This window comes from Gobio gobio (assembly GCF_949357685.1).
Source record: "Gobio gobio genome assembly, chromosome: 24".
NCBI classification, from domain to species: domain Eukaryota; kingdom Metazoa; phylum Chordata; class Actinopteri; order Cypriniformes; family Gobionidae; genus Gobio; species Gobio gobio.
Window position 1 is genome coordinate 40,709,589 of NC_137120.1, and position 15,302 is coordinate 40,724,890.

The 15,302-nt window shown below is 39.5% G+C and overlaps 1 protein-coding gene across 1 annotated transcript; it reads right to left on the bottom strand.

Moving 5' to 3' along the window:
* Nucleotides 1-205: 205 nt before the first annotated feature.
* Nucleotides 206-1,663, bottom strand: LOC307120470 (uncharacterized protein). Its single transcript, XM_079807506.1, has 5 exons — nucleotides 1,619-1,663; nucleotides 1,212-1,541; nucleotides 926-1,030; nucleotides 716-807; nucleotides 206-622 (listed from the first exon to the last, which is right to left on the bottom strand). Exons 1-5 carry the CDS (start codon nucleotides 1,644-1,646, stop codon nucleotides 560-562), a joined length of 618 nt encoding a protein of 205 aa, XP_079663632.1. The 5' UTR covers nucleotides 1,647-1,663; the 3' UTR covers nucleotides 206-559.
* Nucleotides 1,664-15,302: the final 13,639 nt, after the last annotated feature.

Here is a 15,302-nt window from a genome sequence, read left to right on the forward strand (position 1 = left end):
GACACAATGCATAGAAAGATTTTTTTTTTTACAGAAACATACATTGACTAAAACATAATCAGTTATTAATATATCGTTGGTTCTCTTGTTTTTGCATGTGTTCATATTTTCTTGTAATGATAGCCTGGCTAATAGTGACGTCTACACAATCGGGCATGTCTCATTGCGACATCACAAATAAAACGATTGACTCCAGGCACAATTACTCAATATAAATCTTTAAAATGTTTAATAATATTTGAATAAATGGTCAATTTTCTGATGTTTGGCCACTACTGTATATCATTTTACATCAATGTTTATATAAAAACCCAAAGTCAAAAGAATGAAGCCACTCAAAGCTACATATAGAACTTGTATTAATATTTCATTTATAAGAAATTATCAAGACAAAGGCAAAGAAAGGCTGTGCTGAAAAATATTGAGAATTTTACATTATAAACATCTATGAAACAAACATCAGTCAATCTTAAACAAACAACAGTCAAGCTGACAATACTTTACTCATTATTTATCAGAATATATTTCTGTTGGACTGTATGAGAGGATTCACTCTTGATCAGGTTTTTATTCCTAAAGTGTTGTTGGTCGGGCGGAACAGACGAAACTCCACTTCAGAAAACTACAGGATTATAAAAATATAAAACAATAATAATGAGCTGCTAATATCCATGTTTTTGATGATGAAGAGAGCAGAATAAGAGCTGTGTTTCACCTCTTCATCATTTGTGCTGTAAAGCTCCAGTTCCTCGTCTTCACATTGTTGGTGTGTTTTCTTACACACTTGAAGTTTGATCTGCAATACGCCTAAAATACCATAAACATTTATGATTAAACATTATAAAACTCATCACTAACGCAATGTAACACATAGATATTTTATATGATTTATTATTTTAGTTGATACATAACCCTGAATTCTCACCTATTATTGCCAAAAACATCACAATGCTCAGAATGACGTATAAAACTATCAGAGCTTGCAGTGTTTTTTGACTTTGCAAGATATTGTTCACTTCTGTCTGATCTTCTGTCAAGAACAGAAAATACAAGAGTTATGAGTTTAGAAACATCAAACATGCATCAATATTACACAGACGTGATGGAAATAAAGGTTAAAATACACAATTGATTCATTATGAGCATGAATTTAGATCATATATTGATAACAACAGATCAAACCGGATTTAGGTTATTTTATACACACTCACCCGTGATGTAAAGTCTGGTGCCGTTGCTGAACTGTAGAGGATGGCCTGTTTTTGCACAATAATATATTCCTAATTCATCAAGAGTTACGTTAATAATAAATAACCGGCTCAAAGTTAGTGATGAATATTTGTCTTTGAATCTTTCATCAAATAATTGAGGTGTCGTAGCTCCTGATGTGAAAGTTCGCATTATCACCACTGGAGAATCTGGCAGTTTCTGGAAAAACCAATAAACATCTCTTACGTCAATCTGACAGTCTAAAGTCACGTTTTGCCCTAAATTCACCTTTAGATCAGTTAAACTCTCAGTAGTTTGACACACCAGCAGAACTGTGGAGAAACACACAGATCATTGAGGTTATTTTTTTGTTAGATGACAATAAAATCATACATGAACTTAAACTTACAGACGAGTAAAAGCTGTGGCGTCCTCATTCTGTGGCTGTTGAACTCGCTGTGAGATGGTTAACTTCATTAGGGATCTGAGAGGAAGTGTTGCAGAAAATAAGAAGAGGAAGAAAACCACCAGACTCGCTTCAATAGAGGATGTTGTGAAACAGTTTGACACAAGTCAAACTGACTTAAGAAATACTACAGTATTAGTTTTCCAGCAGGTCAAAGTGTGTACAGGTGCTGGTCATATAATTAGTATATCATCAAAAAGTTGATTTATTTCATTAATTCCATTCAAAAGGTGAAACTTGTAAATTATATTAATTAATTACACACAGACTGATATATTTCAAATGTTTATTTATTTTAATTTTGATGATTATAACTGACAACTAAGGAAAATCCAGTATCTCAGAAAATTAGAATATTGTGAAAAGGTTAAATATTGAAGACACACTATAATCAGCTGATGAACTCAAAACACCTGCAAAGGCCTTTAAATGGTCTCTCAGTCCAGTTCTGTAGCCGACACAATCATGGAGAAGAAGCTGACCTGACAGCTGTCCAAAAGACGACCATTGACACCTTGCACAAGGAGGGCAAGACACAAAAGGTCATTACAAAAGAGGCTGGCTGTTCACAGAGTTAATAGAGAGACGAAGGGAAGGAAAAGATGTGGTAGAAAAAAGTGTACAAGCAATAGGGATAACCGCACCCTGGAGAGGATTGTGAAACAAAACCCATTCAAAAATGTGGGGGAAATTCACAAAGAGTGGACTGCAGCTGGAGTCAGTGCTTCAAGAACCCCTACACACAGACGCATGCAAGACATTGGTTTCAGCTGTCGCACTCTTGAACAACAGACAGCGTCAGAAGCGTCTCGCCTGGGCTAAAGACAAAAAGGACTGGACTGAGTGGTCCAAAGTTATGTTCTCTGATGAAAGTCAATCAGGGTCCCAGAGTCTGGAGGAAGAGAGGAGAGACACACAATCCACGTTGCTTGAGGTCCAGTGTAAAGTTTCCACAGTCAGTGATGGTTTGGGGTGCCATGTCATCCGCTGGTGTTGGTCCACTGTGTTTTCTGAGGTCAGAGGTCAACGCAGCCGTATACCAGGAAGTTTTAGAGCACTTCATGCTTCCTGCTGCTGACCAACTTTATGGAGATGTTCTTAATTGGCCAGCAAACCTGCCTGACCTTAACCTCATAGAAAACCAATGGGGTATTGAGAAGAGGAAGATGCGATATGCAGAAGAACTGAAGACCACTATCAGAGCAGCCTGGGCTCTCATAACACCTGAGCAATGCCACAGACTGATCTCCTCAGGCCACGCCGCATTACTGCAGTAATTCAGGCAAAAGCAGCCCTAACTAAGCATTGAGTGCTGGACATGCTCATACTTTTCATGTTCATACTTTTCAGTTGGCCAAGATTTCTAAAAATCCTTGCTTTGTATTGGTCTTAAGTAATATTCTAATTTTCTGAGATACTGAATTTGGGATTTTCCTTAGTTGTCAGTTATAATCATCAAAATTAAAAGAAATAAACATTTGAAATATATCAGTCTGTGTGTAATGAATGAATATAATATACAAATTTCCCTTTTTGAATGGAATTAGTGAAATAAATCAACCTTTTGATGATATTCTAATTATATGACCAGCACCTGTAAGTTTTGTACTTGAAGGGGCACTTCACCGCTGGACAGATGAATGTGTATTAAACTGGGTCATTTATGTAGTAGAAATTTGAAATTATTTTAGAAATTGGTGCCTTCTAGACTGAGAAAAGACAGAAAATGTATTTTTGGCTCATGTGGATGAAAAACAACAACTCCCAGAATGCACTTGCTTCGCTGCCCCCCCGAGGCCCCTCCCACCGGTCACAGCTCTTGCCCATCTCAGTTCATTCATCAGAGAGTGAGGAGCTGACAGACCAGAATAGACTAATTATTGACACTGAATAATCAATAAACTCTTAACACAGAAACGTACAATCTGAATAACACACACACACACACACACACACACACACATACACTTTTGAACAATATATATTGCTTTATTACATACATGTTTAGACAACAAACATCAGTCAATCTAACAATTTTTACTCTCATTATTTAGCAGAATATACTTCTATTAGACTGTATGAGAGGATTATGATCATGTTCGTCTTTGGTTTTTAAAAAAGGAACAAAAGTGTTGGTCGAGCGGGACAGACGAAACTCCCCTTCAGAAAACTACAGAAGAGTATAAGTGCATCTATCCATCATAAAAGTGCATCCATCCATCATAAAAGTGCATCTATCCATCATAAAAGTGCCTCCATCCATCATTAAAGTGCATCTATCCATCATAAAAGTGCATCTATCCATCATAAAAGTGCATCCATCCATCATAAAAGTGCATCTATCCATCATAAAAGTGCATCTATTCATCATAAAAGAGCATCTATCCATCATAAAAGTGCCTCCATCCATCATAAAAGTGCCTCCATCCATCATAAAAGTGCATCTATCCATCATAAAAGTGCATCTATTCATCATAAAAGTGCCTCCATCCGTCATAAAAGTGCCTCCATCCATCATAAAAGTGCATCTATTCATCATAAAAGAGCATCTATTCATCATAAAAGTGCCTCCATCCATCATAAAAGTGCATCTATCCATCATAAAAGTGCCTCTATCCATCATAAAAGTGCCTCTATCCATCATAAAAGTGCATCTATCCATCATAAAAGTGCCTCCATCCATCATAAAAGTGCATCTATCCGTCATAAAAGTGCATCCATCCATCATAAAAGTGCCTCCATCCATCATAAAAGTGCCTCCATCCATCATAAAAGTGCATCTATCCATCATAAAAGTGCTTCTATCCATCATAAAAGTGCATCTATCCGTCAAAAAAAAGTGCATCCATCCATCATAAAAGTGCATCCGTCCATCATAAAAGTGCATCTGTCCATCATAAAAGTGCCTCTTTCCATCATAAAAGTGCATCTGTCCATCATAAAAGTGCATCTATCCATCATAAAAGTGCATCTGTCCATCATAAAAGTGCCTCTATCCATCATAAAAGTGCATCTGTCCATCATAAAAGTGCATCCATCCACCAAAAAAAAGATGAACCCAAGATGGCGGCGCGAGTAGTTCGCGAGGCTCCGGGTCTCTCCAGATTCTGCAATTTTGCGGTATTTTTCCTGCTCATCTCGGGTCTGTTCGTTCAGAATAGTTGTGCCTTAACATCGTACACCCGTGGTGAGATTTTGGATATTGGTTTGCGAATTTCCGACAGTTTTATGGACAATCTTCGACTCCTTCCTGAGATCGCTAGAACACCCGAGGCTATGCACTCTGCCCGGCCGGGCGGAAGTGCTCGCAGGCGGCGCCGAGATCGTAAACAAAGGCGGGGAAGACGCGGTGGTCTGAGAGCTAAGCTAAGGCTAAAGCTAAGGCTTACCCCACATCGGCTCTCTTTACCCAGTATTTTCCTTGCCAATGTACGGTCGCTAGTGAACAAAATGGAGGAGATTCGACTCAGCATCACACACAGCAAGAAACTTTTGAACTGTAACGTCCTAATCTTCACGGAAACCTGGCTAAACGGCGGAATACCGGACACCGCTATTGAGCTAGCGGGATGCCACACGCTCCGGGCGGATAGAACATTAGATGGCTCCGGTAAGACCAGAGGTGGTGGATTGTGCATTTACATTAACAAAGCCTGGTGCACAAACTCTGTTATTGTTGGGAGTCATTGTTCAGCTAACCTGGAGTTTCTCATGGTTAAATGTAGACCGTTTTATCTGCCGCGAGAGTTCACTTCCACCATTATAACTGCAGCCTATATTCCCCCGGATGCTGATGCCAAGCTTGCTATGAAAGAACTTCATGCAGCCATCAGTAAACAACAGACTGATCACCCGGAAGCTGCTTTTATTGTTGCAGGTGACTTTAATCATTCAAACTTAAAGTCAGTGCTACCCAAGTTTCACCAGCATGTTTCCTGCCACACCAGAGGAAACAAAACCTTAGACCACGTGTACACAAACATGGCGGGAGCTTACGTTGCGACACCCCTCCCCCACCTGGGACAGTCAGACCACATCTCTTTGTTCCTCATCCCCAAATATTCACCCCTCATCAACCGTGTGAAGCCATCAATGAAAACCATCAAGGTGTGGCCTGCGGGGGTTGATTCCACACTCCAGGAAAGGTTTCTACACACAGACTGGAGTGTGTTTGCTTCTCAAGCCACCAGTGGCGCTCACACGGACATTGACTCCTACACCTCCTCTGTATTGGATCATATCAATACCACCATTGACAGTGTTACAACCCAGAAACAGATCACCACATACCCAAATCAGAAGCCATGGATGAACAGGGAAGTGCGACTCCTGCTGAAGTCACGCAATACTGCCTTCAGATCAGGAGATGCACAAGCCTACAGCGCATCCAGAGCAAACCTGAAGAGGGGCATCAAAAAGGCCAAGCACTGCTACAAGCTAAAGATAGAGGGTCACTTTTCCAACTCTGACCCTCGACGCATGTGGCAGGGCATCCAGGCCATCAGTGACTACAAACCCCCCCACTCCACCCCCGCAGCCACTGATGTCAACTTCCTGAACGAGCTAAATCACTTTTACGCTCGTTTTGAAAGAGACAACAGAGAAACTGCCACCAAGCTCAAACCCTCAGCTGACCCACCAATCACACTCTCCTCCACAGATGTCTGCAAGTCACTGAGCCGGATCAGCGCGCACAAGGCTGCTGGACCAGACAACATCCCTGGTCGTGTTCTCAGGGCATGTGCGGAGCAGCTCGCTGAGGTTTTTACAGACATTTTCAACCTGTCTCTTGCCCAAGCAGCTGTACCTTCATGCTTTAAACGCACGTCCATTGTGCCAGTGCCAAAACACTCTAACCCGAGGTGCCCTAATGACTACCGCCCTGTAGCACTCACACCCATCGTCATGAAGTGCTTTGAGCGGCTGGTCCTGGAACACCTAAAAGACTCTCTACCATCCACATTGGACTCACACCAGTTTGCCTACCGCAGCAATAGGAGCACAGAGGATGCCGTTTCCATGGCACTGCACTCTGTGCTCACTCACCTGGACAATAAGAACACTTACGCACGCATGCTGTTTGTTGACTTCAGCTCAGCATTCAACACTGTCATCCCAACCAAGTTAATAGCCAAACTTGGAGACCTGGGCATCAATACCTCAATGTGCAACTGGATTTTGGACTTCCTAACTGACAGACCCCAGAATGTTCGTTCAGGATCCACCTGCTCCACATCCATCACACTCAACACTGGTGTACCACAGGGCTGTGTGCTAAGTCCGTTTCTCTACTCCCTCTTCACCGCCGACTGCAAGCCTGTGTATGGATCTAATTCTATCGTCAAGTTTGCGGACGACACAACGGTGATTGGTCTCATCAGCAACAACGATGAGACTGCCTATAGGGAGGAGATCCAGCACCTGGCCACATGGTGCGCTGATAATAACCTGCTCCTCAACACCACCAAAACGAAGGAGCTCATCGTGGACTTCAGGAAGGAGTCAAGAGGCACACACGACACCATCCACATCAATGGAATGGCTGTTGAACGTGTCTCCAGTTTCAAGTTCCTGGGGATCCACATCTCGGCGGACATGTCGTGGACGACCAACACCTCCAGCCTGGTCAAGAAGGCTCACCAGCGCCTCTTCTTCCTGAGGACACTGAGGAAGAATCAGCTCTCCTCTGCGATCCTGGTGAACTTCTATCGCTGCGCAATAGAAAGTATCCTGACCAACTGTGTGGCAGTGTGGTATGGGAGCTGCTCTGTTGCGGAGCGCAAGGCACTGCAGCGGGTGGTGAAAACTGCCCAGCGCATCACAGGGACTCCACTGCCTGCCATCGAACACATCCAGAGGAAACGCTGTCTGCATCGAGCTCGCAGCATCCTCAAGGACTCCTCTCACCCAGCCCACAGACTGTTTTCTCTCCTGCCCTCCGGCAGGCGTTTCAGGATCCACCGGACCAGGACCAGCAGACTTAAGAACAGTTTTTTCCCCAGAGCTGTCTCTTTACTGAACTCAAACCCCCGCTGATCCACTCCCCTCATATACTGATAACTCTCCTACCTCACATCCACCTTCACTTTGTTATTTGCACTACCGACTCTTTATTACAGTAACAACTGTTTACTTATTCATTTTGCACTACCACACCGTAACTGGATTATGCTCATTTGCACTGCCGACTGTTATTTACAGTACCTACTGTTTACATTTGTATTTTGCACCGTACTTCTAACTGTAATATGCAATCACTTCCACTGCACTTTTACACTTTTTTTCGGATAGCTTCTGTCCATAATTTATTGCACTACCTTAATCCACTGCCATATTCCTCATTTTAGCCTAACATATCATTGTATACCTCTATCTGTAAAATTCTGTTTATAGTAATAGCCATCTGTATATTATATTATATTCATAGTACATATCCACCTGTAAATTCTGTTTATAGTATTAACCATCTGTATATTATTCACTGTACATATTCACCTGTAAATTCTGTTTATAGTAATAACCATCTCTCTATTTATAGACATATTTATATATACTCAGTACATATCCATGTCCTGCACTTATGCAAACGTTGTATATCCTGCACTTGCTGCTATTGCACTTCTGGTTAGACCTAAACTGCATTTCGTTGCCTTGTACTTGTACTTGTGTAATGACAATAAAGTTGAATCTAATCTATCTAATAAAAGAGCACATGAATGCTGTGTTCCACTCCAGTTTTAGACATGCACTTGTGAACTTCCCTAAGCACTTCCCCTCGGGGGAATCCCCGCCGCCATTTTGAAGTGCGTTCTGCTTTGTGAAGTGGACAAGGGAAGTTTATATGGACAGATCCTTGCTCTCTCGATTTTGACCGAAGGAGCGAGTCTGCTTCATATACCACAATGCAACACGATTGTGACGTCACCGTATATCGCGTTTAATTTACCCCACCACAAACCCAACAAAATATTTTTAAAAACTTTTAAAACAACCTAAATACACCTATATACATATAGAATGCTGCATTAAACAATTTTGCCAAGGAAAAAATAATAATAATAAATCAACTCCATTGTGGATTTGAAGTGATCAAGGGTTTAGGACGTTCCAGTTCAGTCCATTGCAGATGTTCCTCCAGTAGTGACACTCATGCAATGACGCACATCCAGTGAACGAGACGGAGGGAAGTTAACGAGTGAAGGACATAATACAAATGAACTGGAACACAGCACAAGTGTGCCACTTGGGACAGGGCCTAAGACACTGATTAGCTGGATCAGGTGTGTTTAATTGGGGTTGGAGCTAAACTCTGCAGGACAGCGGCCCTCCAGGACCGAGTTTGCAGACCCCTGCTTTAAAGTATGGGATATTTGGAATATGAGCCTGTACAGTAGTGAAAAGCATCAATATTTAGATATGATTTGACAGTTTATTTGAATAATAATCTACAAGATAAGGGTTAGGGTCTTGGATGAACACTTTACAGTTGGTTTGGATACTGTAGGTCAGGGGTGTCCAATCCTGCTCCTGGAGGGCCACTGTCCTGCAGAGTTTAGCTCCAACCCCAATTAAACACACCTGAACCAGCTAATCAAGGTTTTAGGCATACTAGAAACTTCCAGACAGGTTTTGAGGCCAGTTGGAGCTAAACTCTGCAGGACAGTGGCTCTCCAGGACCGACTTTGGACACTCCTGCTGCTGTAAGTCATTCCGATCAAATGCTATTGAAGTTAGAAATGTGTACGAATGTCGTATGTAACTTTAGAGACGGTCCCTAAATTTGCGAATATCGAACGTCAGACCAACTTTATCCCAGTACACGGAGGGATAATCACAGAAGTGAATGGTTTGTGGGATTAAATAAAATATCACAATTTAATGCTATTTAACTTAATAAAACAGACTGAGTCTATGAGGAATGGCAACCCCGAAATGTATACGCAAGGTTTGAGGGAATTTAAGTTCCCGTCACGTGTCAGATAGGGCTATATTTTATCCCAAACACATCAAAACTTCTTTAGGATGTTCGTAGCAAAATAATCTACAATGTAGAATTGACTCAAGTATGTTCTAAACTATTTTTCCTGGTAATATCCGGACTACTTTGAGTGTTTACCTCAGCGCGTCAGGCTGTGATGCTTATACCAACAGGCAGATGGCGCCGCTCCGCTTTAAAGCTGATGTGCAGATAAACATGAGGAGATAACACATGGCTCTGTTTGTACTTATATATAAACATATATAGAAGATATCTAAGTCAAGAAAACTATTGAAGGATTAAAGTGACGGCGGAGGAGGAGAACGGCAGACACGTGAGCTAGATTTCACTCGGCGTCATGATTTCTTTCTTCTGTCGAAAACAAACGTTGACAAATTCAGTTTTATTGTATAACAAAATGTGCAGAGAAAATTAATGGCGACTGAGACTCTCTGTCACTAACTGCCTTTGATCTGAGGCCACAGTATACTTATTTGGGTTTGCTTTGTGCCATTTTCCATCATTGTGAGTTCACATAAAAGAATCAAAACAGAAAAAAAAAATATTTTTAAATAGTTTACTTATCAAGGCAAGAAGAAAGAGAAGCAATGCTGTAAAGACAGGCCTATTACCAATTTTGCATTAGATTCACGTTTAAGTGCACAATCTAACAAACAACAATCAAGCTAACAATCATTATTTATTTCTGTTGGACTGTATGAGAGGATTCACTCTTGATCAGGTTTTTATTCCGTAAGTGTTGTTGGTCGAGGGCAAAATTTTGTATTTTTGAGTGTATTTATTGACACTGAAATATGTTAATAAACCCAAAAGTGTTTATTGTCCGTAATGATATTTTTTAATGACCCTATAAGTGATTAAAACACTAAACTTGGTTAAGGCATTTATCTGACAGAATTATTTGGCAAAAAACTGCTGCTACAGGTTTTATTTTACTATGCAAGATACAGAAACATGACTAAAACATAATCAGTTATTAATATATCGTTGGTTCTCTTGTTTTTGCATGTGTTCATAATTTATTTTAATGATAGCCTGGCTAATAGTGACGTCCACACAATCGGGCATGTCTCATTGCGACATCACAAATAAAACGATTGACTCCAGACACAATTACTCAATATAAATCTTTAAAACGTTTAATAATATTTGAATAAATGGTCAATTTTCTGACGTTTGGCCACTGCTGTATATCATTTTACATCAATGTTTATATAAAAACCCAAAGTCAAAAGAATGAAGCCACTCAAAGCTACATATATATTAATATTTCATTTATAAGAAATTATCAAGACAAAGGCAAAGAAAGGCTGTGCTGAGAAAATATTGAGAATTTTACATTATATACGTCTATGAAACAAACATCAGTCAATCTTAAACAAACAACAGTCAAGCTGACAATACTTTACTCATTATTTATCAGAATATATTTCTGTTGGACTGTATGAGAGGATTCACTCTTGATCAGGTTTTTATTCCAAAAGTGTTGTTGGTCGGGCGGAACAGACGAAACTCCACTTCAGAAAACTACAGGATTATAAAAATATAAAACAATAACAATGAGCTGCTAATGTCCATGTTTTTGACGATGAAGAGAGCAGAATAAGAGCTGTGTTTCACCTCTTCATCATTTGTGCTGTAAAGCTCCAGTTCCTCGTCTTCACATTGTTGGTGTGTTTTCTTACACACTTGATGTTTGATCTGCAATACGCCTAAAATACCATAAACATTTATGATTAAACATTATATGTAGCATATGTAACGCATAGATATTTGATATGATTTATTATTTTAGCTGATACATAACCCTGAATTCTTACCTATTATTGCCAAAAACATCACAATGCTCAGAATGACGTATAAAATCATTGGAGCTTGTGTTGTATTTGGAAATTTCGAGATATTGTTCACTTCTGTCTGATCTCGAGCGGCTTCTGTCAAGAACAGAAAATACAAGAGTTATGAGTTTAGAAACATCAAGCATGCATCAATATTACACAGACCTGATGGAAATAAAGGTTAAAATACACAATTGATTCATTATGAGCATGAATTTAGATCATATATTAATATAACAACAGATCAAACCGGATTAAGGTTATTTTATACACACTCACCCGTGATGTAAAGTCTGGTGCCGTTGCTGAACTGTAGAGGAGAGCCTGATTTTGCACAATAATATATTCCTAATTCATCAAGAGTTACGTTAATAATAAATAACCGGCTGAAAGTTAGTGATGAATATTTGTCTTTGAATCTTTCGTCATATAAATTAGGTGATGTAGCTCCTGATGTGAAAGTTCGCATTATCAGCGCTGGAGAATCTGGCAGTTTCTGGAAAACCCAATAAACATCTCTTACGTCAATCTGACAGTCTAAAGTCACGTTTTGCCCTAAATTCACCTTTAGATCAGTTAAACTCTCAGTAGTTTGACACACCAGCAGAACTGTGGAGAAACGCACAGATCATTGAGGTTATTCTGTAAAAGTTAACATTGTAAACAAATTCATCTCTGTAAAACTATCCAAAATCAATAAAACCATAAAAATGGAGTGAGTTAAACTTACTGAAGAGTAAAAGCTGTAGCGTCCTCATTCTGTTTGTGTTTAATTTCTATGCAGTGAAATATTTGACTATGAATCTGAGCAGAAGTGCTCCTGCAGAATAAACAGACACCAAACGCTCTTAATAGAGATGAAGTGGATCAGACGAAGACAAAGATATCAGAGGACAATGAGTTGAGGGTTATTTTTCCACAGTGTGTGACTATGAGCACGTACTTTAACATTTGACCCAGAGCAGAGCTGAAGCGACTAACCCACAGCGGTGAGAACACACACTCCGAGCGGATGAATACACACACAATCAAGACACCATAAACACACCAGAAGACTCACTACAGCACTCAACATTACACAAGTCAAGGTTTATTTGTTAAATGTGCCAAATTACTAAGGCCTACACTCTCAGAAAGAGTTTGTTTCTTGGGGAACAAAACGTATTACTGTACCTTTAAAGCTACACAATTGGTCGTTAGGGTAGAGTTACACCATAGTCTTAGAGCAGAAGTTCGGTCCTAGAGAGCCGCTGTCCTGCAGAGTTTGGCTCCAACCCTGAGAGACGTCTATAGAAGCTCTTATTGAGGATTAACAGAGGTTTAGATGCTTTATTGAACATGTTTGGTCGCCATTATGGAGATCAGTGTTTCATTTAGTTGGGCTGTTTGTCTCTTGGCTTTTTATGTGAGTTTGTGGTTTTTGTTACAGTGTTAACAGAACACATAATCTGTTCAAATCACAAGAATCATGAAGAAAAATGTTTGACTAAACTCATCACTGACTAAAAATGTTAATAAATAATATTCACCAAAAATACTTTCTTGCCACAGATCAGACGTTCTACCCACCGCAGGTCTTCCTGTTCTCTTCTGTGCAGCTTTTAAACCACACTGTGAGCAGTAGGTCAGGCTCTCTATGGTTGAACGATAAAAGTTGGTCAGCAGGTTCTGGGGGAGGTGGGCATGTTTTAGCTTCATAAGAAAGTAAAGTCTCTGTTGGACCTTCCAGCCAACACTCAAAAAATAAATACACAAAATTGTACCTTTTAAGGTACAAGTGTCCGTCACTGGGGTGGTTCCCTTAAGGGTACATTTCTGTAGCTCTAAGCAGGGTTGCCATATTGGGCGGTTTCGCAATCTATTTTGCGGGCAAAAATGGTTTTGGGCGGGTGGATAAAAATTGGGCTGGTTTTGGATCAGTTCGGCTGGTTTTTTGTAGTCGAGACACCAGCACTTCAGATCCTTCTTCCTGCGACCCTCTGTTAAGCAGGCAGCAGTCTCACTCACTCACTCTCTCTCACACACACACACACACACACACACACACACACACACACACACACACACACACACACACTCTACAGCTATGGGCTGGCTGACGTGCCCTGACGTAAACTCACAACAGACACTCCCTCCCACTACCTTCAGCTCATATCGGTTCGTGGAATATAGGCTATAGCTTTGATATTAGGCCTAATTGTTCAAAATCACAGGTTTGCTATTATATTTAGCGTATGAAAATATTTTTTTGTATGGAGATGGCCTGCCATGCATGAACGTTCTGCTTCTGCAAAGAGCGCACTGACACATGTTCTATAAATAATATGTTCAACGCGATTTTCATGTAATGTTATTCATGAATATGCATGTTTCATGTGGCTATTTGAAATAATTGAAATGTTAAAGTGGGTTATTTTGTATGTCCATATATCCACTCAATGTTTTCATGTTAGGCTGCTTTTGTTCCAAGCGACTTTTATTGACAATAAACAGACTCATTGATTGCCTAAGTTGATCGCATTATTTTCCGTAACATAAGCTTATAGTTTATGAGTATAATGGTCAGACTGAGGACGCTTTTGCGACCATTCCGTTTTCCTTTTTTAAACCAGAAATTAAATATGGAAACGCAGTTTCTTCTTTTTTTTTTTTTTTAACACTGATTAAAAGAATTAGCAGATACAAGGTAATTTTCCTAATACCTTATTATTTTACTAAAAATAATATAAATGATTTATAACTTGTTTTTTTTTATTATGTGTAAATATGCTCAATTTAATTTCTAGGGTTTTTGCGTCAATACACAGATTCTAAAAGTGCCCATAGCAGTGCCTTTTCTTCTGGAATCAATAGAATGACTACGGACAGAGGCATAGAAGGTCGGTCGGTCCGTGTACTTTTTTTGTTCATTCATTATTCTATTTCGGAATGAAAGAAGAAATTTAAAAAAGGGTGCAGTTTGGTTTTTTGTTTAAAAGAAAAACAGCAGAAATGGCTGTATTTTGTTTTCCAAATGTATTGTTGTCATCAAATAATAGTATTAGAAAATTGGACAACATTTCCGATCGTTTTTTAATTTGTAATCATTATTTGTAAGTTTATTGTGTTTCATTTGACTGATCTTATCTTTACCTGGAAATAATTTTACAAAAGAACATTTGTAAATTGACATTTTTTTATATGAATCTGTTCGTTTTTAGTTTATAAAAATGCAAAACGTAATTTAAAAAATCCAAAAATAAGTAATTTTATTTTGTGCACATGGAATTTGTGTATATCCTACGTTTTGATTTAAATTGTGTTATTCAACATAGTATTTAAAAATACAACAACCATTCCATTTTTGTTTCCAAAAAAGGACGCAAAAGTACACTGAATGTTGTTTCTGAAATCGGATAGGCTAGTCGATAAATGGGTAATTTTAAAGCTTGTTAATGATTTCAACGTATTTAAACGAGAAACAAGCCAAAAGCAAATTGGGCGGTTTTTGGGTGGTTTTTGGCGAAGTTTTGGGCTGGAAAACCCTGCTGGCATCTGGCAACCCTGCCTCTAAGTCAGAGGCAAGTTCAGTCCTAGAGATCTGATGTCCTGCAGAGTTTAGCTCCAACCCTACTAACACCGTAGTATAAAACTCATGATTCCCAGCATGCATTGCAGCATTAAGTATGTCACCATTGTTGAGATTCATATGCTGATTCTTGATATCTGTGTGCGTCTAAATGTTTTTCCCCTGAATGCATTTATAAATCAAAATTCATAATGTCTGATCTGTGGCAAGAAAGTATTGTTG